This window comes from Mastacembelus armatus, chromosome 7 (assembly GCF_900324485.2).
Source record: "Mastacembelus armatus chromosome 7, fMasArm1.2, whole genome shotgun sequence".
Lineage (NCBI taxonomy): Eukaryota > Metazoa > Chordata > Actinopteri > Synbranchiformes > Mastacembelidae > Mastacembelus > Mastacembelus armatus.
In genome coordinates, this window is record NC_046639.1 from 10,917,639 (window position 1) to 10,944,968 (window position 27,330).

At 41.5% G+C, this 27,330-nt stretch overlaps 2 protein-coding genes across 3 annotated transcripts in view; one reads left to right on the forward strand and one right to left on the reverse strand.

The window, feature by feature from the left end:
• Positions 1–1,491: 1,491 nt before the first annotated feature.
• Positions 1,492–5,535, reverse strand: igfbp6b (insulin-like growth factor binding protein 6b). Its single transcript, XM_026332751.1, has 4 exons — positions 4,937–5,535; positions 4,061–4,095; positions 3,247–3,366; positions 1,492–2,887 (listed from the first exon to the last, which is right to left on the reverse strand). Exons 1-4 carry the CDS (start codon positions 5,271–5,273, stop codon positions 2,774–2,776), a joined length of 606 nt encoding a protein of 201 aa, XP_026188536.1. The 5' UTR covers positions 5,274–5,535; the 3' UTR covers positions 1,492–2,773.
• Positions 5,536–8,653: 3,118 nt separating this feature from the next.
• Positions 8,654–27,330, forward strand: part of spryd3 (SPRY domain containing 3) — a 67,651-nt gene continuing 48,974 nt past the window's right edge. For both annotated transcript variants that reach the window (XM_026332713.2, XM_026332714.2), the window contains exons 1-3: positions 8,654–8,783; positions 18,066–18,193; positions 22,105–22,180. In XM_026332713.2, coding sequence (XP_026188498.1) covers positions 18,066–18,193; positions 22,105–22,180 — 204 coding nt within the window. In that variant the 5' untranslated portion in view covers positions 8,654–8,783. The remainder of the gene's footprint in view (positions 8,784–18,065; positions 18,194–22,104; positions 22,181–27,330) is intronic.

The following is a 27,330-nucleotide window of genomic DNA, read 5'->3' on the forward strand; positions in this document are numbered from 1 at the left end:
GGTGGGGCTCATCAGCGCCTCTCGGTCTCCGGCGACGCACCTGCAAGTAATCAACTGGACAAGATAGAACAACACACATAGGGAAAAAGGAGAGAGATACAGGAGGTAACATGGTGGCCAGTACTTCTGCCTCATGGCAGCTGGGGATCAATAAAGTTTTGTGATTATGTTGTATTTGAGTTTGGTAATGTCATTCTAAAGTTGCTAGTGAAGGTAACAAACAACATACATGTAGTGCAGTAAAATGTCCTATGTTTGTTTCTTAAATGTAGCTAAATTCACATATGAAAACTGATTGACCAAAAACTACCCTTCTTTATTCCTTAATTCACCTTAATGACTTAATTTAAGGAGCTTGTTTGCAGTTTCAGAATTGTGTCGTCTATGACCATGTACTTTCAAATTTAATGACCTTCCCATCAGCTTCACATCTACTTTGTTTTAGTGCCCAGTGTAGTTAGTTAGACATTAGTAAATGTCTGTTTCCTGACACAGGGTTCCAACTACAATGACAAACATTATGCCTCCTAAATACAAGCATGTTAGCGTTGTCCTTATGAGCAGCATGTTAGCATGCTATTATTATGTACTGTAGGTGAAAGCTCTGCCTACTGATCCACAAACATGGCCATAGACTTGATTGTTTTGTAACGGTTTTAGTTATACTAGGTCCTTGATTTTTTTTTAAGGTGTTTCATAAGTGTTTCTAAAATGAAACCTTTGATCGATTGTGCAAAATGATGAAAACGAACCCTAAAAGATTATAAGTTAAAAAAATGCATATAGGAAAAGTATGTATTTTCTGCAAAATGTACTTAAATTACAACATCATATACGGTACAGTATTATTATTACTAATGTGTTAACATATTAGCAGTATTTCAATGTTGAAATAAAATGATCATGCTGGATGGTTTGTATGTAAAATATTAACCTGTAGTCCAGACATGGCCATTGATTGTTGCTGCTGAATAAACATAATAGAGAAAGTTCAACATTTGCTTTTTAAATGTAGCACAGCAGAGTATAGTATTCAAGTGAAGTACAAGCATTTCAAAGTACAACTTAAACAAATGTACTTGATTTGCACCACTAGTTTATATGGCATATTTTCTGTTATTTGTGTTATAATTGTTGCAACTTTTTCTGTGTATTTTGGCCAGGATATGCTTGAAGAACTCTGTTAATCTCAGTGAGGCTCTTGGATAAAAAACTTACCATCCTCATAATTATTATAATGATCTTTGTCATGACTCTTCTCATCTTTATCAACAAAACATTAAGAACCAAGTACCCTAATCATCTAACATTATCAATACTCCTTTAAGTGCATTTCATAAACAAAAATCACCCAACACCTGTTGTTATATTAATATATTTTAATTCTTCTCCATTTTATTATCATTATGTTTTATTTTCAGCGTTGCAAATCCTTTGTGTATGGACCTATCATCACGGCACACACAACGGCACAACAAGATTGGTCAAAAACAGATAAATTCTAATCACACTTTAATAGCACACCATTTCATGACTTTTGCAAGGACTTGGGAAAGACATACTATAACAGTAAGAAATCTGATCTTTTTCCTCTACCAAAATCAGAATTTATATCTTTATTTGCCATAATAAAATATAATGGTAATATGAGCATTTTCAATTCTCAAACAAAGCATAAATAATAAGGAAATTAAAAACTTGAGATATAATCATAAGATGTACAGCAGTTAATAGAATAGCGCTCTGATGAATGTGAGGAGGTTTGACATAAAGGTGCCTCTGAAGCACAATACATCCCCTAACATGAAATAAAGGAATCTCTTTCTTTAAATAAGAAACTGCTGACAATATAAAAATACATGGCATTGTACTGTAGTTCATTAAATAAACCAACAATTTATATATAAAATATTATATTGACGTGTATAAAAATATGCCTTACAACTTTTTGAAAAGGGTAACAGCCGTAAGCTTTTTTTCTGCCTCTTCAGAACACACAGTTGATCACATAATTTCAACATATATACAAACAATTAATTGATAAGCTGTCAGAATGCATTCTAACAAATAAAATCAACAGAATCATTCAGGATCGTATTTGTATAACTATTTTCTCTAATGTGACATATATATAAGATACTGTTAAGACTCAAGCAGTACTTAATAGAAATACATACTCAAAAATAAATTAATTGAAAAGAAATATTCTGTCAGTTAAGGTATGTTGATATCAGTGTCTTTGGAGACAGGGACAGAGGATGGTGAGGGAGACACATTTTTCAAACATTTGTGTCACCTGTGTAACAGTATTTCAGCCCACTGAGATCAGAACAAACACAGGCAGTGTCAGCTATCCTAAAGTAAAGAGGAAAATTAAAAAATCTACCAGAAAGCCAGGACAAGAGCCAGGGAATATAGAGATCATTTGGACTAATACAGCTTGGATCACTGAGGCAGTTCACAGAGCATTAATGTGAGCATGCAGCATGCCACCAGATGCCGCAGAGGAAATTGCTGCAACTGTTAAACATTTAGGCAGATGTTATTGTTGCTGCTGCTGGACTGTGAGAGACTGTATGTCTTGCTACTAGAGAGGATGCGAACGTTAACTGGTGTGTGTTTTTCCATAGCAAGTGGTTTATCCCTGCTAACTCCTGTCCAGGCAGTGTCTAGCATATGCTAAAGCCACCCCCTCTCCCTGTCCTCCTGTTCCTCCACCTCCACCTCCTTCTCTTCTTCCTCCTGGCTCAGAACAATAGGACAGGCTCTTCCCTCACTCCCCATCGCAAGGTAAAGTACCATCTTCTCTGGCACGTGAGGGGATGGATGTGCCGACCTCATCCACGCACCAGCAATGGCCACGCTGCATGCCCTTGGACGAGCGGCACTGTGCGGGTTTACAACATAGAGAGGGAGATTTTGAAAGGGAAAGGAGGGCGGGGATAAGGTAGTGAGAGAGGAAGAGAGAGAAAATGATATGTCATCATAGCGCAGTACTGATTCTCTAAGCCAAAAGCTGAAAAGCTCATAGAGAGAAGTGTCAATTAGTCTCAGCCCCTGTGGTCAGAGGCAAATCAGTGGATACACAGAATAGAAATCTGCAGTGGCGTGCAGCTCTGACTTTCAGAAATATAATCAATCACATAAAGTCAGAGCAGCACAGACCCACTTTCACATCACATAAAATCTAATAGCCTACAGTCTTAGTATTTTTTTATGATGCCTGAGGTGACTGTAAAACTCTACCTGCTTTTTCCTGTAGTAGCCACGAGTGTCACAGTTGGGTATGTAAATGTCACGGTCAGACAAGAAGATTGTCAGTTCGAGACCCCTCAGGACACTATTGAGCAGCTTGCGGCAGGGTGCCTGAAAATAGCAATGCAGAGAATGACTTTAAACATCACCAGAGGCAAAGCAACTGGACCTGTGTACATTAAAGGGTGGCAGTGAGAAACTGCTATCACCCCTTAGATGACTATGTTGGCAGAAATGCTCTTTGATCATATGTCAATGTGAAGTACGGATGAATACCTACAGTGATGCAGCACTAAAGCCAGGAGCACTGAATATGTATATTTACATATATCAAATGTCACATATTGTATAACATTATATAACCATATTGTTACACAATGCTTTCGTTTTTCAGGTCACTGAAGGGTTTGAAGTGACTGCATTTTTCACTTTGTGAAATGAAACTCTGGAAGTGAAAATATGATCAAAATTTATGTGACTTGTTAATATGAACATTAGCTGGCTCGCAAAGTGAAACATTTGTGGCAGCTGCAGCTGACTGAAACTTTCCCCATTCACATTATGCTCAATTAGGTCTGCCGCATAGCAGCACACACATCATGCACCATAATGCATGGCTTCAGAGCAGTGTACATGCCACTGCAACACACCATACAGCTCAGGATGTGTGGTAATAACTCTATAAGCTGCAAAGCAGCTTGATATAGAGCCCTTTCCATTACATTTGATGTGCATTAATGGAGTCATATTTTATAAAATCCTTCATACATACATACAAAATTGTAAAATAAAAGCATAAACTTACTTTTTCAATGTCACCACTGTGTGAGGGATGTGGACCTGAGAGAAAATGACACATTAAAGCATCTTAGTCATTAGCATCAGCCTACATCCCGTGTCATATTTTGCAATATATACACCCTAAAATGTTTGTGTTGTACATCTTTGCATCTTTTTACAGAAGCTTGCTAAGCCGAGACACAAATGAGATCTATTCGGGGTGGTCGCTGAATGTGAGACCTAATTTCCACCAGTACATTTCATATTAAGATAGCTAACTGCAGTATCTCTGTTTGAACAGTAGATGGAGATCACTGCAATAAAAAGCTATTTAATCAGGCTGTAGGTGACACTGTGACAGTTTGCATTCATTCTGAATTCTCTACAGATCACTGTCATGCATCCTGTGAAAGAACACTGCATAAATCAAACAAATGCAGACATAGGAATCTAAACTTAAATAATGTCACATCATCCCACATGTGATTCAGCGAAAACTCCAGTGCTTTTAGTGATTTCTACATAATTTAAGATTAACAAAAGGACTGTAAAGACAAATATCATTTTAATTACAGTGAATCCAGAGGCACTGCAGAGCAGTATTAGATGCTAGAGCTTTACCAGTTCAGCTGTGGTGCTTAAAATGTGCCCAGGTGTAAATGTCACACACTAATTAGCTTTTCTTTTTGTTGGTGAGTGACACAGCACCACATGTAATTTACAGAAATACAGGATGCTCATTTTATATACAATACTGTGTTCATCCTATTACAATAGCCTCAATAAACCACTGCACATTTCAGTCTACTTGCCGTATGTGTCTGTGTGCATCTATAAGTGCATGCATGTATATGTGAATACATGATTTAATGCACGTGTGTATATGTATACAGCATCCTACCTGTAGGGTGGGGCCTCTCAGTGGGATTAGTCCTGCTGTGCTTGGCGCAAACGCCCCTTCCCTGCAATAGAGCCTGGAGGGGACTGTGCTCCCGTGGTGGGGGAACACATCGGAGCCCCTTGGCACAGCTCAGTGTGTACACACCACAGGGCTCTCCCTGGGCCAACACCGATGTGCTGCCGGCAGCATTATGGTCCCTAGGGGGCCGACCGGCCCCTGATGGATCTCTGCAGGAGGGACATACCTTGAAGGGGCCCAAGCGGTTTGCCCCAGTCCATGATCCGCAATGAACAATCAGCACCAAAACAATAGTTGTTAAGTTAGAAAGCAGAGACATTTTCTGTCCACGTCTAAGGTTCCCCACACACTCTCTGTAGGTTAAATGTGGCTGATGCTATTTCTGGATGTATATTTCGCTCTCACTATCTCCCTTTCTCTTCCCTTTCCTCAGTCTTCTTCCCGTTTCTATACAGTAGCTTTTCTTGTTGCTTTGCTGGTTGAGTCCCCTGCAGTGCCAGAGGAGACAAATGGAGATAGAAAGAGACACAGCAAAGCACCAGCTTTTAAAGATCTGAAAGGCGGTGATAGAGCGTGAGTGACTGAGTGAGTGAGTGAGTAAGTGAGTGAGTGAGTGAGTGAGTGAGTGAGTGAGTGAGTGAGTGAGTGAGCGAGCGAGCGAGCGAGTGAGTGAGAGCGAGTGAGAGAGGAGGGAGAGAGACAGAGAAGGGGAGAGAGAGAGACATAGCACAGTTATGACACCTTCAGGGGCTGGGACTCAGAGAGACAGAAACGGAGGTGGCAGGGAAGGAGAGAGCAACTGTGGGGTAGATTATATTCTTTTCAGAAATTATCAAACTCTCCCCACCCTTTCCTGTTATAACACATACATCTAGCCCTTGCTTTTACACTCATTCTCCATATTATACATGCATTAAACATAAACGTTCAGCTGTTTCTAAATTCCTTCCAGTACCATAGACCTTTCTAGAATAATATTTGCCATGGTAACAAATACATATGCATATGTGCCTATATCAGCATTCCTGCTACAGTGTCACTTGTTACAACAAATGCACAGCTGTTTGTTTTCTCCTGTCTGAATTCTGCAAGCGGTTATAAGATAACATGTAATGGGAGAGTTTCACACCTATAGATTCTATATAGTTTATAGTTTAATAGTTTCTCATTATATCAAAGTTCAGAGAATACTGTATTAATGGGTTGGATGCGGAACAAAACCATCAACAAATTAAATCTGTAATCTCCTGAATCTACTTGAGAACTGTTAGTACATTACCAAACAGAAGTGCAACATACTGATAAAATTACTTTTGGAAGAGCAATGATCTGGATAATTGAAGAGGAGGAGTCACTTGTGAAGGAATAATGCAATCCATTCCAGACATGATAAACATGTTGTGTGTACAATCCCGTAAGGTATTCTGATGAATACAGGTTACTTGGCCAAATTGGTGATTTTACGCTTCAAAACAGATGCAAGAAATAACTTTGCTACTTATGATGCCCTACTACCCTTGTAGCATATGGGTAGTACAGATACAGTACAGTGCAGTGCAGTACAGGTACTGCAGATAAAAATATTATTGTTAATGCATAGAGTGCACCTACAGTGTGTATACAAGGAGAAACTGAAAGAAGAGTAAATAGCCTGCACATGAACATGCTTGGTAGAGGCTGGTGGTAGGTGGAGTGTTTAGGAATTCCTTTCTTATCTAGAGTCCACTGTCTCCTGTTTTATCTGAAATTACCTTGCTGCCATGGCTGCTCTGTGGACAGATGTAACATGAACACACTGTCAATGTGTAAATGAGAATTTCACTGAGCATAAACAAAATTTAGATATCAATGAGCTGCAATGCTTTGTCAATTAATTGATTGAAAAAGAATCTGTTGTCAACTATGAAATACCATACATTTGATGGTTCCAGTTTCTAAAATATGAGAATTTGCTTCTTTATTTGGTCTTAAATTGCAGTAAAGGGAGGAGCTGCTTGTGTTGGACTGTTGACTTTATTCCTTAAGATATTGTGATGTGCTTTTTCAATCAATATTTTTTTCAATCTGTCTTATAGGGCAAACAATTAATTAATTGAGCAAATAACTAAGTAAGTAATTGATAATGCAGTCCTACTTTTGACATCTGGTTATGAACAAAATGTACTTTGTTTGGGCAGTGTGCCTAGCACTGGTCACTGGCCCCTGCAGCAGTGGTACAGGCATGACACAGCACACAGACATACCCAATGGCCTGTACTTGCTGAGGCCAAAATCTGCCGTGCAATCAGCAGCCTGTTACTCTGATGAATCTTGGCAAGAAGGGCAGAAATCACCTGATATCTTTTGTTTCCACCAGCTTGTGAGCAACAGGACTAGTCTGTTTCCACATTTCAGGGGAATGTTCCAAAAGCCACACCAGACCAACAAGAGCTCTCTTAACTACACTGCCCTGGAGTATGCATTTTAGCTCCTCCATGCAGCCACACAATTTCTTTTTCAGTTTCTTCCTCTGCACTGCCTCCACAGCTCAGGTCTCTCACAATTGGCTCAGAAAGTCTCTCTACTGCCACGTCAATAAACAGAGCTCAGCCTTGTGATGGGACAATACCAGTGGTGGGATGTAATTAGGGACATTTACTTAAGTACTGTATGTGAGAACAAATTTTAGGTATTTTTACTTTACTTCAGCATTTTTATCATGCCACTTCTACTCGATTATATGTGAGAGTGAAATGTTGCACTTTCTACTCCACTACATTTATCTGGGGTTACAATTTATATTGTATATTAATTTGATTGATTTCTGCAAACAAGACATATAAAATACATGTAAGATAAGAATCTTTTTTTTTTTTACAAATTACTATCCAACAGTAAATACAAGTAGAGCTTTTTGATAATCATTTAAGTAATGTTTCATGTAAAATGTTAAATTTCATAGTTCCAACTTCGTCTTCCTAATCGGATACATTAATTTTTTTAGGTTTAGACAAAACAAGCATGCTGAAAGTGTCACTTTAGTCTCACTATTTACTGATATTTACTGATATCTTCTGCAATCTGCAAATTAATCCATCCATCATCCATTATCAAAACCTACGTATTCCTATTTAGAGGGTCACAGGGATCAGCAGGAACCAATCCCAGCTCTCTTTGAGTGAAAGGCAGGGGTAAATCCTAGGACAGGTCACCAGTCCATCACAGGGCTGCAAAGGAATCCTTAACAAAAATAATCCCTTGTTAGTCTCAGCCCAGTTATGCTGATCACCTGCCTACAGTAGTAGTAATATTTCAAATCATAATCATAAACACTGTCAGCAGAGGGAAAAATACAGATTGTACTATGATACTCACCAGACATGTATTGCCAATAAAAGAGTGGGTGGTGTGCTTGCTAGAGAATTTATTATGATGTGGACCAGTTATTAAGTTATTTCCATTCTCCATATCACCTGTCTTCAGTAGGCTATAAAGACTGCATTAGGATAAATGTGGCATATTAGACTTTTGGCTATCTCATCAAATGACATCATATTGACTTGCATTCCCTTCCTACACACTTGGGGGGGGGGGGGGGGGGGGGGGGGGGCATGCCTTGTCCCCACAATACAGTAAATAACGTACACACACAGATGCGCAGACACACACTTACATGATTGGCTGAATTTCTGTCAATATTTCTTAAAACTCGCTGCGGTTGGACATTTAGTTTCTTGCAGTATTACGTCATTGGGAAGCGCCGAACTCTAGTTTTCAAAGTTTTTCTGTGAAGATATTGATAGCTGATGGGCAAAATGAGTTTCTAACGTGTTAGCCTCTTAGATAACAGGTAAGCGACTGACAAATCGGTAATGAAACCTACAATAAAGCATGTTCTTCTCACTTGGTTTGTCAAACAGCAGACCTCAGCCTAAAGTAAAGGAGCTATCATATTAGCCACTTATGGCGCTAACCCATAGTCTCTTCATCAGCTGACGGATTGGTAGTTGGCTGCTTACTATTTTGAACTGTTATTGGGACCAAGCTGCATATAATCGCCGTTTAAAATAGCAGCTGTAACACATCGGAGCGAACATGCAGACTTGACTGCAATTAGCTTTTAGCACAGTAGCAGGTTGTGAGTTGCTGTGTTGTCAGCTGGATGTAAACAATGGCGCGCCGCGGCCACATTTTTATGTGAACGTTGGGCGAATATATTCTTCTACCACAACACAAAACACCTGAATTTAGTCAGACTGTAAAGTAGCGGTCCTTACTGTTAGCTTACGACAACGGATGACGTCACTGAATGACCTTTCCATCCAAAATAAATGAAACAGCGTTATAACATTATCCCAGCACGGCATCACTGAAGAAAATAAACCCGTAAAGCAAGGATGTTTTCAAACGGTATACCATAAGTACTTTTATTATTTGCCTTTGTGTGAAGTGCACTAGAGACAACAGCCCTAATGTTTTTTAGTGTGATCACCTTTGGCTTTAAAATGGCACCAAATTTTCCGGTGTGGGGCAGTGTAACTTTGTTTGTGTAGTACTTTTAAACGATAATGCAATACAGTGCCTTGCTAAAGTATTAACCCCCTGTTGCCTTTTTCCTATTTTGTTGCATAACAACCTGGAATTTAAATTGATTTTTATTTGGCTACACAAAATAGTCCGAGGTCATGAAGTAAAATAAAATAAAACTTAGATAATTAAAAAATAGAAAACTGAAAATTGGTGTGTGCATTTGTATTCACTCCCTTTGCTATGAAGCTCCTAAATAAGTTCTGGTGCTACCAATTTCATAAGAGGTCACATACAGTGGGTACGGAAAGTATTCAGACCCCTTTAAATTTTTCACTCTTTGTGTCATTGCAGCCATTTGCCAAAATCAAAAAAGTTCATTTTATTTCTCAATGTACACTTTGCACCCCATCTTGACAGAAAAAAACAAATGTAGACATTTTTGCAAATTTATTAAAAAAGAAAAACTGAAATATCACACGGTCATAAGTATTCAGACCCTGTGCTCAGTATTGAGTAGAAGCACCCTTTTGAGCTAGTACAGCCATGAGTCTTCTTGGGAATGATGCAACAAGTGTCTCACACCTGGATTTGGAGATCCTCTGCCATTCTTCCCTGCAGATCCTCTCCAGTTCTGTCAGGTTGGATGGTGAACGTTGGTGGACAGCCATTTTCAGGTCTCTCCAGAGATGCTCAATTGGGTTTAGGTCAGGGCTCTGGCTGGGCCAGTCAAGAACGGTCACAGAGTTGTTCCGAAGCCACTCCTTTGTTATTTTAGCTGTGTGCTTAGGGTCATTGTCCTGTTGAAAGGTGAACCTTCGGCCCAGTCTGAGGTCCTGAGCACTGGAAGAGGTTTTCTTCCAGGATATCTCTGTACTTGGTCGCATTCATCTTTCCTTCAATTGCAACCAGTCATCCTGTCCCTGCAGCTGAAAAACACCCCCACAACATGATGCTCCCACCACCATGTTTCACTGTAGGGGTTGTAATGGGCAGGTGATGAGCAGTGCCTGGTTTTCTCCACACATACTGCTTAGAATTAACGCCAAAAAGTTCAATCTTGGTCTCATCAGACCAGAGAATCTTATTTCTCATAGTCTGGGAGTCCTTCATGTGTTTTTTGGCAAACTCTATGCGGGCTTTCATGCACTGAGGAGATGCTTCCGTCGGGCCACTCTGCCATAAAGTGCCTGCAGTGATCGTTGACTTTGTGGAACTTTCTCCTATCTCCCTACTGCATTTCTTGAGCTCAGCCACAGTGATCATTGGGTTCTTCTTTACCTCTCTCACCAAGGCTCTTCTCCCACGATTGCTCAGTTTGGCTGGACGGCCAGGTCTAGGAAGAGTTCTGGTCGTTCAAACTTTTTCCATTTGAGGATTATGGAGGCCACTGAACTCTTAGGAACCTTGAGTGCTGCAGAAATTCTTTTGTAACCTTGGCCAGATCTGTGCCTTGCCACAATTCTGTCTCTGAGCTCCTTGGGCCGTTCCTTCGACCTCATGATTCTCATTTGCTCTGACATGCACTGTGAGCTGTAAGGTCTTATATAGACAGGTGTGTGCCTTTCCTAATCAAGTCCAATCAGTTTAATTAAACACAGCAGGACTCCAATGAAGGAGCAGAACCATCTCAAGGAGGATCAGAAGAAATGGACAGCATGTGAGTTAAATATGAGTGTCACTGCAAAGGGTCTGAATACTTATGAGCATGTGATATTTCAGTTTTTCTTTTTTAATAAATTTGCAAAAATTTCCACATTTCTGTTTTTTTCTGTCAAGATGGGGTGCTGAGTGTAAATTAATGAGAAATAAAATGAACTTTTTTGATTTTGGCAAATGGCTGCAATGACACAAAGAGTGAAAAATTTAAAGGGGTCTGAATACTTTCCGTACCCACTGTACATTAAAATCCAACTGTCTGCAGTCTCACATCAAGTATCACGTCATCTCATTATACCTGCTCTGAGAAGCATAAGCAAACTCTTCAAGGAGCACTTCAAACAGGTTAGGGACAAAACTGGGAAGAAGGTTCAACTTCCAGCAGGGACCCTAAACACACTGCTAAAGCAACATCACTTGGTTTAGAAAGAAACATTTAAATGTGCTGGGATAGCCCAGTCGAAGCCCAGAGCTTATTCCAATAGAGAATCTGTGATCTGACTTAAGACTGCTGTACACCAGCGGAATCCATATAAATTGAAGGAGCTGGAGCAGTTTTTCCTGGAAGAATGGTCACAAATCCCAGTGGCTGGATGTGCTAAGCTCATTCAGACATATCCAAAGAGACTTGCAGCTGGAACTGCAAAAGGTGTCTCTACAACGTATTAACTTTGAGAGGGTGAACAGTTAAGCACACCCAAGTTTTTTGTTTTATTTTTGTTTGCTTCACAATAAAAATATTTTGCATCTTAACTGTTGTAAGCATGTTGTGTAAATCAAATATAAATCATTTATAAATCAATCCATTTCATTCCAGGTTGTAAGGTAACATAACAGGAAAAAGGCAAAGGCAGGTGAATACTTTTGCAAGGCACTGTAAGTTCTTTACATTAACCAGAAAGGACATTAAAATGGAAACAAAACAATATGCAAAGACTCAATTGAAATAATAATAATAATAATATTACATTTTATTTCATGGCGCCTTTCAAACTCTCAAGGTCACCTTACAGAGAGAAAAAGGAAGCATACAGCATGAAATACATAGAGTGCATTAAAACAACAATAACAATGCATAAATAGAGGGCCAGAATGTAAAGGCAAAAGTGCAGAACATCCAGGAAGTGGGCGATGTACAGCAAAAGCAAATTGAAACACAGAAACCCAGATGACAGAACAACAAATATGAAACAATATGAGACAATATGAAATAGGTGGAGGGTGGTAGAACATCACGGGCTGCTTTGAGAAGTTAAGAGAGTTAGGTGGAAAACGCTATACGGAACAGATACGTTTTGAGTGATGATTTAAAAGTTGATAAGTCCGGAGACGACCGGATGCGATGAGGGAGAATGTTCCAAAGGCGGGGCGCAGTGTGGCTGAAGGATCTAGCGCCCATGGTGGCCAGGCGCACTGTAGGGGTGCAGAGGAGAGTGGAACTGGAGGAGCGGAGAGTACGAGGCGGAGAATAGATATGAAGTAGATCAGTGATGTATGGTGGGGCAATAGAGTGGAGGGCTTTGTAGGTGAGAAGGAGGATTTTATAGTTTATACGGAAGGACACAGGGAGCCAGTGAAGTTGTTTAAGGACAGGGGTAAGAGTTCTGGACAAGTTGAAGTTTATGAAGTGATTTGAGAGGTAGACCAGTGAGGAGTGAGTTACAGTAATCCAAACGAGAGGTGACAAAGGCATTAACAAGTATGGCCGTACTATCAATGGTGAGTGAAGAACGGATGCGGTTTATGTTACGGAGATGGGAGTAGGCCGACCGGGTAGTGGTATAGATATGCTGAGTGAAGGAGAGAGTACCGTCTAGGATGACACCCAGGCTTTTAACTTGGGGGGAGGGGAGGACAGTATTGTTGTCAATTAGAATGGAGAAGGTGCTGGTTTTAGAGAGGGTGGATTTGGTGCCCCCGAGGAGAATTTCAGTTTTGTTGGGGTTGAGTTTCAAAAAGTTATGGGTGAACCAGGATTTGATATTATGTAAGCAGGTAAGGAGGGAGGGAGGGGGGAGGGTAGAATATGGAGCAGCAGAGAGGTAGAGCTGGGTGTCGTCTGCATAACAGTGGAAATTGATGTTATGTTGCCTAAAGATATGTCCGAGAGGAAGGAGATAAATAATGAAGAGGAGGGGCCCCAGGACAGAGCCCTGGGGCACGCCACAACTGACAGTAGAGGGCTGGGAGTGGAAGTTCTGGAGATGGACGGACTGGGTGCGGTCAGAGAAGTAGGAGGTGAACCATGAGAGGACCGAGCCGGGCTATGCCGATGGAAGCAAGGCGATGGAGGAGAATATTGTGCGAGATGGTGTCAAAAGCTGCAGTTAGGTCAAGGAGGATGAGGATGGAGACAAGGTCAGAGTCTGCAGCTACTAGGAGGTCGTTGGTGATTTTGACCAGGGCAGTTTCAGTGCTGTGAAGATGGCGGAAACCAGATTGAAAGTGTTCGTATAGGCTATTGGCGGCAAGGTGGGTATGGACCTGGTGGTGGACAACTTTTTCAAGAATTTTAGAGAGGAACGGGAGATTGGAGATAGGGCGGAAGTTGTTAAGGTTCGCAGGATCGAGACCAGGTTTTTTTAGGATTGGTGTGATGATGGCTGTCTTGAGTGATGGGGGTACGATACCAGAACTGAGGGAAGTGTGAATAATGTGGGTAAGATGAGGAAGGATAGAGGGGAGACAGAGCTTGACGAGGTTGGTAGGTAAGGGGTCAAGTTTGCAGGTTGAGAGTTTGGATTTGAGGATCAGGGAAGAGATAACCGTGGTGGGTGGAATGATAAAACTCGAAAGCAGGGAGGATACTGATAGACAGGGTAGGGCACTGTGGAGGCAGTTCGCAGTGTCACAGATGGGGGGAAATTGCTGGTGTATATTTTCGATTTTTGATGAGAAGAAATCCAGGAAGTTATTGCACAAGGTGGTGGAGAGTGAGGGGAAGAGAGGAGTATCGGGAGGGCCCAATAAATTTTTGACAGTGGAGAAGAGGGAACGCGTGGAGCCAGAGGCAGATACAATAAGAGAGGCATAGAAGTCAGATTTTGTTTGAGTAATGGTTTGCTTGTACTTCAGTATGTGGTTTAGGTATAAGTCCTTGTGGGTGGATGAACCGGTTTTTTTGAAGAGAAGTTCAAGGCGACGGGCTTGGATTTTGAGGAGGCGGAGTTCGGGGGTGTACCATGGAGCAGAGTGCGTAAAGGATACAGATCTAGTTTTGAGTGGGGCGAAGGTGTCGAGTAGATTTCGTATCTCATGGTTGAAATTGGATAACATGTTGGACAGGGACGGTGTATAATTAGTACATGAAAGGTTGTTGAGAGCAGCAGTGAAGGAGGGGAGGTCGATGTTCTTTAAGCTACGGAAGGTGATGGTGCGGGAGAGGTGGGTTTTGAAGATAGGTAGTTTGGAGTTAAAGCAGACTAGTTTGTGGTCGGAGACGGAGGTGTCGAGGGTAGAACATGACTGAGCTGTGACGCCAGAGCAGCAGACTAAGTCGAGGGTGTGGCCTAGAGAATGTGTTGGGGAGGTGATGTATTGTTGGAGCCCAAAGCTGTCCAGACAGGAAATGAAGTCTTTTGTTGTGGTGTTGTTGGGATTGTCGAAGTGGATGTTAAAATCACCAAGAAGAATTATGTTGGCTGACAGAGAGATGAGGTTAGCTAAGAGGTCAGACAGTTCATCCAGGAAGGTCGGGTTAGGTTTTGGTGGGCGGTAGATAGTGGCCAAGAAGGTTGGTGTGTGACCGTGAATACGTGCTATGAGAGCTTCAAAGAACTGAAAGGTGGGGTTGATGGATATTTTGTATTTAAGGTTGAACAGTATGGCGAGGCCGCCACCGCGTCCCGAGAGGCGTGGATGGGTGAGATATGTGAAACCAGGAGGAATAGATTGATTAAGTTCAGTGAAGTCGTTGGGCTGCTGCCAGGTTTCAGTTAAGCACAGGATGTCGAGATTGTGTTTTAGAATAATGTCAAAGATGAGGGATGCTTTTTGAGAGAGGGAGCGAATGTTAAGTAGCCCAAAATGAGTGTTATGGAAAGGTGTAGAGTCCATGTATCTGGGGATGTTAGCTAGAACAGAGTGGTTGATCAGGCGTATACCTGGTTTCCTCGGCTGAGGTCGGGAGGATTACCAGATGGAGGGGATTGGTAGTATGGAGTCAGATAGTCAGTCTTGTGGGACAAAATGGACAGGCTGTCCAGTGTTAGCGTGTGGGGTACAGTGAACTGCATGTTGAATGTTGGTGGAAAGTATATGGGAGCCCAGGCAGTTAGGATGCAGACCATCTCCTGCAAAGAAGGCAGGTCGGTTCCAGAAGAGGTTGAAGTTGTCGATGAATTGGAGATTGTAGGACAGGGAGACAGACTTGAGCCAGGTGTTGAGACTGAGGATTCTACTGAAGCGGCCAGAGCCTCTTCCAAACGTGGGGATGGGACCAGACATGAAAATAGTCTTACCACAGTTGCTTAGGAGGTGGAGGAGAGAGAGAAAATCCTTTTTAGTTAGTTCAGACTGGTGGAGTAACGTGTCACAAGTTCCAATATGAACAATCATTCTAATGATGGAAGACGGAAGTGTTGGCAGTAATCCAGGAAGCATGGCCAAGATGTCTGAGGCCGTAGCTCCAGGGAAACAGTGAGTAGTGGCGTTGAAAAAGCGTACCTTCCTTATAATTGAGTCTCCGATGATTAACGTTTTTGGGGGAAAAAGGGGGCGTGGAGAAGACGCCAGTAGTTGGCCGTTTGAGTCATGTCGTCTTGCTGACTGGCGGGGAGGCGGGGCGGTGACATCAGGTGCTGAGGTGGAAGATGGAGGCAGCAGTTCGGTTGGTCCGTAGCTAGGGAGCCCGTGAGTGTGCCTGAGCACGGCCTCGCGAAGGATCCTACGGCGCACTGATGTAGTAGCTGAGCGGGAAGGAGACTGTTTTCCGCCGGGGCAACGGGCTACGCGAGGAGCACTTGGACTAAGGCGGGGGCAGCGGGTGTCGTCAGAGGGGAGCGAGAGCAGGTGATGGCACCGAACGACATTGGCGGGTGACGGGTGTTGTTGGGATACCGGAGCGGAACGATCCGGTACGTGATTGGCGGATGAGACAGTATGTAGGTCCAGAGTGGCAGAAGACAGAGGTGCAAATTGATTGGAGACGTCTAGGGAGGGACGCGGAGACCCATGGTGATATTTTTTCCGCCCACGAACCGCAACCTCGGTCCAGGAGGACCGAAGACATGGTGTAGAAGAGGAGGAGGGTCGTGGACAGGTTGACGGGTCCCATGGGGCAGTGTCCTGGAGAGTGAAGGTAAGTGTGGAGATCTTCCTCGACTGCTCGAGGGCAATGTCCCTGAAGCTAGTCAGTATGGAGTCTTTCTGTTGGAGATCGTGAGAGAGGCGGCGTATTTCCTGCTTTAATTTGGTGATTTCATTGTTTGCTAGACGGAGTAGTAGATTGGCATTGTCCAAGTTGGTATTGTCAGGTAGTGTTGGCGTTGTTGTTGTTGTTCTTGGTGTTGGTGGCGTTGTAGGTGCCTCACTGATTGTGTCGGACGCCATCTTGTCGGTCGCCATCTTGTCGGTAAGTCAAGATGGTAGAATAAAACAGACTAAAACAGACTAAAACCTCCAGTTCAGGATAACATATGAATAGATTGTGCCACACATATAATCTGTGCCAAATGAACAGTATACTCTTCAAACGGATCTAGAGCAGAAACAATTAGTTAATATATTAGTCAGTTGACAAAAAATAATCAGCAACTAATTTGAGATAAGATTAAATATTATTTTAGCCATAACATATAACACACATAACATTCTCTGCTTCCACCTTTCAATTGTTTTTGTGATGTGATGCATATATTTTAAAATGTTTGGTTGTACAAAAATATACCATTTGATAATACCACCTTGGGTTTCCAAAAATTGTAATGGCCATTTTCCTCATTTTTGATGTTTCACCATGTATGTACAATAATCAAATATAGTGGCATTATCTTTAACCGACAGACTGCCACAGAATTTGTGTGTCTGAAATAAGTATAGTGTCTGTATTGTGTATATACTGTGAAACATCAAAAATGAACCAGACATCTCAAGATGGCACTGTGATCTGTGGGAAAACTATAAATGATTTATTTAAAAAAAAACCTGCAGATTAATTGATGATAAAAAAAATCTTTGGCTGCACCTCTAAAAAATTCTTTCAGGATTTGTCCTGTCACTGTAATATTTTAAAACTGAATTTCATAGTTTGCCTTTTGTTGAATTCTGTTCTTTAGGGTTTGACCGATACTGGTTTTTCTGTCGCCTATGGCCAAGACCAATCTTTAGAAATCAGGGCAGCCAATATGAAGAAGCAGATTTTTTTGGCTATTTAAATTTTATTTTACTGGGTTTTGATACATATCTCTGCCTTGTAAGCTATAGCTATCAGTAATGTTACAGTTCCACACTAGCCTCAGGTAATTCACATTTTCTGTCTAAAAGTTACAATTCATTTCTAATTGAATATATAGGGCTTTGAAAAAAATAACAATTTACACCTTACTGTTGGCAGTGACAATTTGCTTGAAACAAGGGGCAGTGTCAAATGTATTCCACAACAACAACACTGGGCTGCTCACTATGTGCTTGTGGGCTAGTATGCAGTATTGCTTAATATGCTCAGCTGTTAGCTGATCAGTATCAACCTAAAAACATATATGTTGATGTTTTGAGCCTGCCTCAGTGCCCTGATTATGGCCTTTATGTTGAGAATGTTTGAGAGTATGCGCTGCCGAGAAACCTTCAAGAAAGTGTTGAACAGAAGAATCACATTGGTTCCCTGCTGTGATTCATCTTCCTCTTAACTGTTTATAGCCTTTGAGGCTCAGGCAGAAAACAGGTAGGACAGAAAGCCTTGTATAGCCTATTGAATTTAAATTGTAAAATACCCATTTTCTTCATTCAGATGGATGACATCAATGTACTACACCGCAGATGCTTCCTGAATTTGAGGCGTCGGATCCATGATATTGGGGATGGACGCCCTGCACAGGAACGATACATGAGGTTGCAGAAGGATGGGGACATACTCAGGTTAGCCTCTTATTGAGCTTGCCTGGGTAAGGATTCAACCATATTTATTTTATCAGAGCAGAACGATGGGGACATATTCAGGTTAGCCTCTTATTGAGCTTGCCTGGGTAAGGATTCAACCATATTTATTTTATTGGAGCAGGTTAAACAATGTATGATTATCTCTGGTTTGGGTAACTTTAATGATTAGTAAACCTTGTGGGTTTATTACCCATCGATTTTCTATACTCTATCCCAGCTCTCTTTCGGGTGGAAGGGAGGTTTACACCCTGGACAGGTCACCAGTCTATCACAGGGCCACATATAGACAAAGACCACACATACTCACACTCACTCCTATGGGCAATTTAGAGTCACCAGTCAAATTTTACCCCCTGAACATATTCAAAAACTCATGAGGGTGGTGTCCTCGGGGGGGGGGGGTTGCTTGGAGGGGTGGTCCATTCAGGTGGGCCGTCTACTTGGTGGGGGGGGGGGGGGTTCAACCTTCCACAGCCGTCTCCGCGGCCATCTCAACCACAGCTCCGCCAGATGGCTCCCCAGCCTCTAACCCCGGCTGAGGCACGTGCCATCTGGCAGGAACTTAAGGCAAGACCCTGGACCCTGAAGCCGCCGTGCACCGACGCACCCGTTCTCCCTTCTTCCCGGTTTCTGGAGTATTCCGAGGAGCCGAAGTATCCCGAGGAGCCGGAGTATCCCGAGGAGCCGATGCATCCCGAGGAGCCGATGTAGTCCGAGGAACCGATGTATCTCGAGGAGCCGATGTATCCCGAGGAGTTTCGGTGGGAATCCCCGATGAGGAGGTCTGTCCAAAAAAGGTCCCAGTCCTCATCGTCCTCGGGATACATCGGCTCCTCGGGATACTCCGGCTCCGATGTATCCCGAGGAGCCGGAGTATCCCGTGGATCCAGAATTTCCGCTGCACCAATTAGAACCAAGGGATCTCCTTTGCTATTCAGACGGGGAGGGCCTCGACGATGAGGACTGGGACCTTTTTTGGACAGACCTCCTCATCGGGGATTCCCACCGAAACTCCTTCCGCAGTACCCGTCTGGCAAGGAGGTTCGGAGGACGGCCACCTGACCTGCCGTCTCGACGACAGCGACGGAATCGCCGCCATCGTAACGGACCAGCCCGAGAGTCGTCGTCCCTTAACGAAGTCTCCGCTGCCATGATTCCTCTCACGCCCCCACAACTACCGCCCTATCCAGCGCCGCAGTTTCCAGTATCCCTCGCCGCCTCCAGTGCCGCCCCCCCAGTCGCCGCCTTCTGTACCGTCTCTGAACATTTTGATATTTGAATGGTTTTTCTAGATGTCGTCTCCCAGCAGGCCATGCTTGGACTTTCACAATAAAAGTCTATAGTCATTAATAGGAAGATATTACATCTTTGTAAAGTATAAGGAACATTCAACATAAGGTCCTGATTCTAATAAAAGGTCCCAAGAGTCTCCTGCAGGACTTTGTCCTTTCAAGATAAAAGCCCTAAAATAGCATTTTCTCAACAGAAAAGCCCTGAAACAGCAACTCAATATTAAAACGGACGTTGCCTATTGGCATACAGCTTCAGGCACCAAGTGAGGCCATTTTCAGTATCAGCCATGGTGTCTGCTACCAGGACATGGTGAGACTTTCACAATAAAAGTTTACAGTTATTTACAGGAAGTTAATGCAGTGTTCCAAAGAATTTGGAACCTTCTTTTTTTTCAGCAATATTTATTAGTTTTTAAACTATACATTGTTTCTGTCTATACAGTTTTTCTACAAGTTCACTTTTTTGCTGTTTCATTCTTCCCTTTTTTTCTTTAACTCATATAATTAAATCCTTTAATTCTTCATTTGTTCACTACACTGTCTTCTTTCATGTTAGTTTAACACTTTCTTTAGCAATTTCTACATCATATGATTCTCTTTCCAGCCTTTTCAGCAATGTTGAATAGTTTTTTTAGTTAAGTTAAGCTTCCAACTCCAGTTTTACATTTCAGCTTCCAGGATTCTTCAGCATTGCATTTCAGCTTTCAGCTTATTCAGAAATGCATTTCAGCCATTTTCAGCATTGTTGGGAAGCTTCATTCAGCTTTCAGCATTCACACGCATCTTCCGCAAGAAATGCAATTTTCTAGTTTTTATTGTCATTGTTATGTGCCATATCTGTCTAAGAAAATAGTACAATATCAATCAATCATTTAGATTGATATATTCCTAACCAGGAGGCCTTTGGCCCATGAAAGAATGTGCTAATATGTACTCCTTGATTATATTATGTGCCCTCTGTTTTCTCTTGGTTTTTTCTTTTCACTTTGTATAGTTCTATTTGGAGAAAGTGTGTGAAGGGATTAATATCACTGAGGAGAGAGGGGGTTTGAGATGTCTGCATTAGGAAACCAGACCAAATCCAAACTGCTTCTTTTCTCAGAAACACTAATTTAAAACAATCAAACATTTAATGATTGTCAGTTGTGGCCTGTTTTAGGGTAAGATAACATGAAAGACACATTTTTTTCCTACATAGGTCATATACCCATAATTAGTCTAGTTTGAACCTTTTTTTTTTTTCCTGTAACTTTCAGAGAACTAAAGACCATGCATGCTTTGTCACATAAGATCACCATAAATGAAAGTAAGAACATAATGACAAGACATGACATGACATGACAGACATGACAGATACTTTATTCATCCCCATTGGAGAAATTCAGATTGTCCTGTAGCTCTTAACTAATAACTTTAACAGAGATTCCACTATAAAATACAAAATAAAATATGAAATATAATTAACGGATGAAGGCACTCAAATCAATAACATATAACATAAATAGCATAAATAACATATCAATAAACATCAATTACTAATAAATGGTATCAATTACTATCAACAATTACATATCAATTACAACTACTACTACTAATAATAATAAATTACAAATAATTACTATTATACAATCTAATGGCTGTGGGGACAAAGGATCTTCTCAACCTGTCAGTTCTGCAGCGCAGTGAGATGAGCCTCCTATACATACATAAATACATAATAATAATAATAATAATAATCTACATAATAGAAATTACTTAGATGTTAAAGATATTAACCATGAGCTTTGGGTCATGACTGAAAGGACAAGGTCTCGGATGCAAGTGGCTGAAATGAGCTTCCTTCACAGGGTGGCCGGGCGCTCCCTTAGAGAGAGGGTGAGGAGCTCGGTCACCCAGGAGGAGCTCGGAGTAGAGCCGCTGCTCCTCCACATCGAGAGGAGCCAGCTGAGGTGGCTCGGGCATCTGTTCCGGATGCCTCCTTGGCACCTCACTGGTGTTCCAGGCACGTCCCACCTGGTGGAGGCCCCAGGGAAGACCCAGGACACGCTGGAGAGACTATGTCTCTCGGCCTGCCTGGGAATGCCTCAGTGTCCCAGCGGAAGAGCTGGAGGAAGTGTCCAGGGAAAAGGAAGTCTGGGTATCCCTGCTTAGGCTACTGCCCTCACGACCCGGCGGAAGCGGAAGATGATGGATGGATACTTAAAGATATTACAATTCTGCAGAACAGGATTGTAAGTTGCTTACAGCAAACGTTTCCCAGGAGAGTGGTCCAATATTATTACAAAATATGTGACATTTCTGTGATCAATTTCAGTCCTGTTACAAGACAATTTCAATCTATTTTCAACAAGCTCTTCTTAGATTTCCAAAATTTACCATACTGTATTGAATACTTATCTCTCTGACAGTTCACTTTCTGCTTTCACTGTCTTCATTGTTAATAATGATTGCACATTTTTGTCTCACTTTGGTTGCACATGTGATTATACTGGTGGAGTCCTGACAGGCTTCCGATCAAAAAATGAGGTTCATCCTGAGAGATGTGATTGTGCATACAGCAATTGGACCTATTGTTAACCTGTAATTTCTTCTCTTTAGTTACCAAGGGAACTCTGAGGAGGTGGGTTGCTATGTGGCTGGCCATCCTTTATCAAAGGGAAATTGCTACTTTGAGGTAAGACACTGATAATGATGCTCTAAGTCACTATCTGATATTGTAATTGTAAGGCCTGACCCTTAGCTCTCCAGATTGCTTTTGTGTTTAAATTAGTTGACATGTTCACCAGACGCTGCTTCTGTTTTGGTGGTGCACAATTTTTGTTTACCATATATCCAAAAAATTGGATAATCATTAATCATTTATTCTAAAATGTGTGTGTGTGCAGGTGTTGTTATTACAGTATGATAGCCTTATCACATATATCCCTAGTTGTTCCCAAGATTGCTTTTCCATCCAGCCTGCAATATTATCCCCTGAAATCCCATTTACTGTTTTCTCAATTTCATAATAAATTCAGTGTGCCCCAAACCCCCAACACACACAAGCACTCACCCACTCTCAGTTGCACCAGTGCAAATCCATTACCTCAAAAATGTCCTGGTTGCATTGGAATGAGGATTTGGGTGTGGGTTAGGTGGTAACTGAGCACAAAGATTAGTCTGCACAGTGTTTTTTAGCAGACAGCCAGGCAGGCTGGCAGAAGGAGAAAGTATAGGACGTTCATTTTAGCAAAGCTGACATGCCCCTACAGTACATTTCAAACTGTCCAAACGATTCTTATCCATCCAAAGAATGAACCAAATAGTCTTGGTGATTTAGCACAGGAAAGTTGCGAATTCTTATCAAAAATTAGGTGCTGGAGCTTGCATATTTATGAGGCAGCTTATTTGTGGATGGTGCACTTCAGAGTAGGCCTTGTGACACAACAGGTGAGGCAGGTGCACTTCCTTGTCTGGAGGAATCATCAGGTTATATATTGTCCAGTGAACCTGTATCGTTCTGATGAGCTTCAGATGGATCCAGTTGGGGTCAGAATCAGACTCTTGTAGCTACAACAGTATTTTAACATTGTTTCTCAGGGCCGTGAGGTCTTCATGATTAGTGCCAGATGTGACATTTCTTTCAAATGTGATATTAAACTCTGATGACCTACAAATCTTTCTCTCCTATAGCTTGAAAATTTTATATAGCAACAATATTATTTAAATCAGAATCACATTTGTAGGTCTGACATGTAAACACATCAGATTTTGAGTTTATTGAGGTAATTTTATGGTGCATTATTCTTCACTCTGTGACGCACATACTATCATTTTCCGAGATAACTTGAAAATTTTGTGAGCATTTTTTTCTGATAAAGATCAAGCTATTCCTATGTTTCTCCTTGTTCTGCTTTCACAAGAAATTCATTTCACCTCTGCTGTAAGCACTGCTGCACTTTCTCTCTGCCTTCTTTAAGCCAAGCTGAACATCTGCAGCATTCCACTTGTTTTGCTAGATTTAAAATTTAGATTAATTTAATTTTGTTTTGTCACTGAGCACATTCCCATTTTTCTAATGTAAGTCATCTCACATGATTTTGTAACTTATTTTGGCATTGTTTAATAGCTTAGGTGTAGGTGCAGCTCTCATCTCTAGGAATTTGGCCGAGTTTCTTAGCCGACCTAAAGCCTGACAATCCAGGGTGGGGACCGGGATGCAGAGACTCAGTCTAAAACGCTTCTCTGCAGTTTCCTTAGAGCCGCCGCCCCCTTTAAACCACATAGAGACTGTGTCTGCCCCTCGAACATATAAATCAAATAAATCAGAAGTTAACAGAAGAGGAGTTATTCATAAAAACTTAATAAAAATTAAGACCACTCCTCTTATTGAACAGAAAAACAGAACTGTCAAATGTGGATTATTAAATATTAGGTCCCTTTCTTCTAAATCTCTGTTAGTAAATGATTTGATAACTGATCACCAAATTGACCTACTTTATCTTACTGAAACCTGGTTACAGCAGGATGAATATGTCAGTCTGAATGAATCAACCCCCCTCAGTCATAAAAATTATCATGTTCCTCGAAGCACAGGTCGAGGTGGAGGAGTAGCTGCAATCTTCCAGTCAAACTTATTATTAAACTTTCATCCTCAGAACAGTTATAACTCATTTGAGAGCCTCACTCTTAGTCTCTCACATACAAACTGGAAAACACAAAAACCAGTTCTACTTGTCATTTTGTACCGTCCACCTGTTCCTTACTCAGAGTTTTTAACTGAATTCCCTGACTTCCTGTCTGATTTAGTGCTTAGATCAGATAAAGTCATTATAGTGGGAGATTTTAACATTCATGTAGATGTTGAAAATAACAGCCTCAGCATTGCATTTAATTCTATATTAGATTCAATTGGTTTCATTCAAAACGTTAATAAACCCACCCACTGTTTTAATCACACCCTTGATCTTGTTCTGACCTATGGCATCGAAATTGAACATCTAATAATTTTTCCCCCAAATCCTGTTTTGTCAGATCATTCTTTAATAACTTTCGAATTTAAAATGATGGATCATGCAGCGTCTGGAAGAAAATTCCACTACAGCAGATGTTTATCCGACAACGCTGTTAATAAATTTAAGAAAATGATTCCATCTTTATTTGCATCCATGCCAAGTATAAACATAGTGGAGGGCAGCTGCCTTAATCCTACTCCCTACCAAATTGATCATGTTGTTGACAGCGCTGTAACCTCACTGCGTGAAACGCTTGATTCTGTAGCCCCTCTGAAAAAGAAGTTAGTGATTCAGAGAAGACTAGCCCCATGGTATAATTTACATGTTTGTACCTTAAAGCAGGCATCACGAAGGCTGGAAAGGAAGTGGCGTTCCACAAACTTAGAGGAAATTTTTCTAGCCTGGAAAAACAGTCTACTAACATATAAAAAAGCTCTCCGTAAAGCCAGAACTGCATACTATTCATCACTAATAGAGGAAAATAAGAACAATCCCAGGTTTCTTTTCAGCACTGTAGCCAGGCTGACAAAAAGTCACAGCTCCGTTGAGCCCAGTGTTCCCTTAGCTCTCAGCAGTGATGAATTTATGAGTTTCTTTACAAATAAAATCACAACTATTAGAGATAAAATTCAGCAGGTGCTTCCTATACCTGCAACAAATGAATCTTCTACTACAGTAGCTCTTGAATCATCTGTAGGACCTCAGTTATGTTTAGACTGCTTCTCTCCTATAGATCTCTCTGAATTTACATCAGTAGTTGCTTCATCGAAATCATCAACGTGTCTCTTGGACCCCATCCCGACTAGACTGCTTAAAGGCACCCTGCCATTAATGAACTCATCTTTATTGGACTTGGTAAATTTATCTCTAGTATCAGGCTACGTACCACAGGCCTTTAAGACTGCAGTAATCAAACCTTTACTCAAAAAGCCTAGTCTTGATCCAGGAGTCTTGGCTAATTATAGACCAATATCCAACCTGCCATTTATTTCTAAAATCCTAGAAAAAGCTGTTGCTAAGCAGCTATCAGACCACTTACACAGGAATGAACTATTTGAAGATTTCCAATCAGGATTTAGAGCACATCATAGTACAGAAACAGCACTGTTGAAAGTTACCAACAATCTTCTCTTAGCCTCAGATAATGGACTTGTTTCGATACTTGTCCTCCTAGACCTTAGTGCAGCATTCGACACCATTGACCACAACATCTTATTACAGAGACTGGAGCATGTGATTGGTATCAGAGGAACAGCGTTAAAGTGGTTCCAATCCTATTTATCGGACAGATTCCAGTTTGTTCATGTCCATGATGAACCTTCCACACGAACAAAAGTTAGTTATGGAGTTCCACAAGGTTCTGTGCTAGGACCGATTCTGTTCACCCTGTACATGCTTCCTTTAGGATATATCATTAGGAAGCACTCTATTAATTACCACTGCTATGCGGATGACACTCAGTTATATCTATCTATTAAACCTGTTAACACAAACCAGTTAACCAGACTTCAAGCCTGTCTAACTGACATAAAGGCTTGGATGACCAGTAACTTTTTACTTTTAAACTCGGAGAAAACAGAAGTCATTATATTTGGGCCTAAAAATCTCAGAAATAACTTTTCTAAAATTATAGCTACTCTAGATGGCATAGCCCTGGCCTCCAGCACTACTGTAAAAAACCTTGGAGTTATTTTTGACCAGGACATGTCCTTTAACTCACACATAAAACAAATTTCTAGAACTGCATTCTTTCACCTGCGCAACATTTCCAAAATTAGGAACATCCTGTCTCAAAATGATGCAGAAAAACTAGTCCATGCATTTGTTTCCTCAAGGATTTAAAATCCTTCTTCTCAAATACAAATCCCTTCATAATCAAGCTCCTTCATACCTTAAAGACCTCAGAGTACCATATTATCCCAATAGACCACTTTGCTCTCAGAGTGCAGGTCTACTTGTGGTTCCCAGAGTTTCCAAAAGCAGAATGGGAGGCAGAGCCTTTAGTTATCAAGCTCCTCTCCTGTGGAACCAGCTCCCAGCCTGGTTTCAAGAGGCAGACACTCTCTGTACTTTTAAGGCTAGACTTAAAACCTTCCTCTTTGACAAAGCATATAGTTAGGGCTGGCTTCAGGCAACCCTGAACCATCCCTTAGTTATGCTGCTATTGGCCTAGACTGCCCGAGGACCATCGTGCACTGCCCCCCCTTCTCTCCCACCTCATGTATATTCCACCATTGAATGTTACTAACCTTGTGCTCTCTCTCTCCCCTAGTTTGTGCTCTCTCCCTCCCTCTCTCTCTCTCTCTCTCTCTCTGTACCTTCTGCAGGTGTCCCTGGTCCTGGAGCTGTTTATCGCTGATGTGCAGTTACTGGCCCCACCAACTTGCAGTGTCTATTTGTTGTTTATTGTTGCTGTTCTTTTCTCTCTGCTCTATCCACTCACCCCAACCGGTCGAGGCAGATGGCCGCCCAAACTGAGCCCGGTTCTGCTGGAGGTTTTTTTCTTCCGTTAAAGGGAGTTTTTTCCTCTCCACTGTCGCCAAGTGCTTGCTCATAAGGGAATTGTTGGGTTTTTAGTTTTAGTTTTTGTAAAGTGCCTTGAGATGATTTGTATTGTGATTTGGCGCTATACAAATAAAATTGAATTGAATTGAATAGAAGTGGTGACCTGCCAAGGCAAAGAATGTACAACTTTTACAACACATTGTATAATGCTCTATCCTTAAAGTTGTAGATGGAAAGAATCAGGACTGGAATTTTTCTATTAGGGAATCCCTTTGCTTCCAAATGATAGCTGCCATACAGGAGCAATGATTTGGGGGCTTAGGTT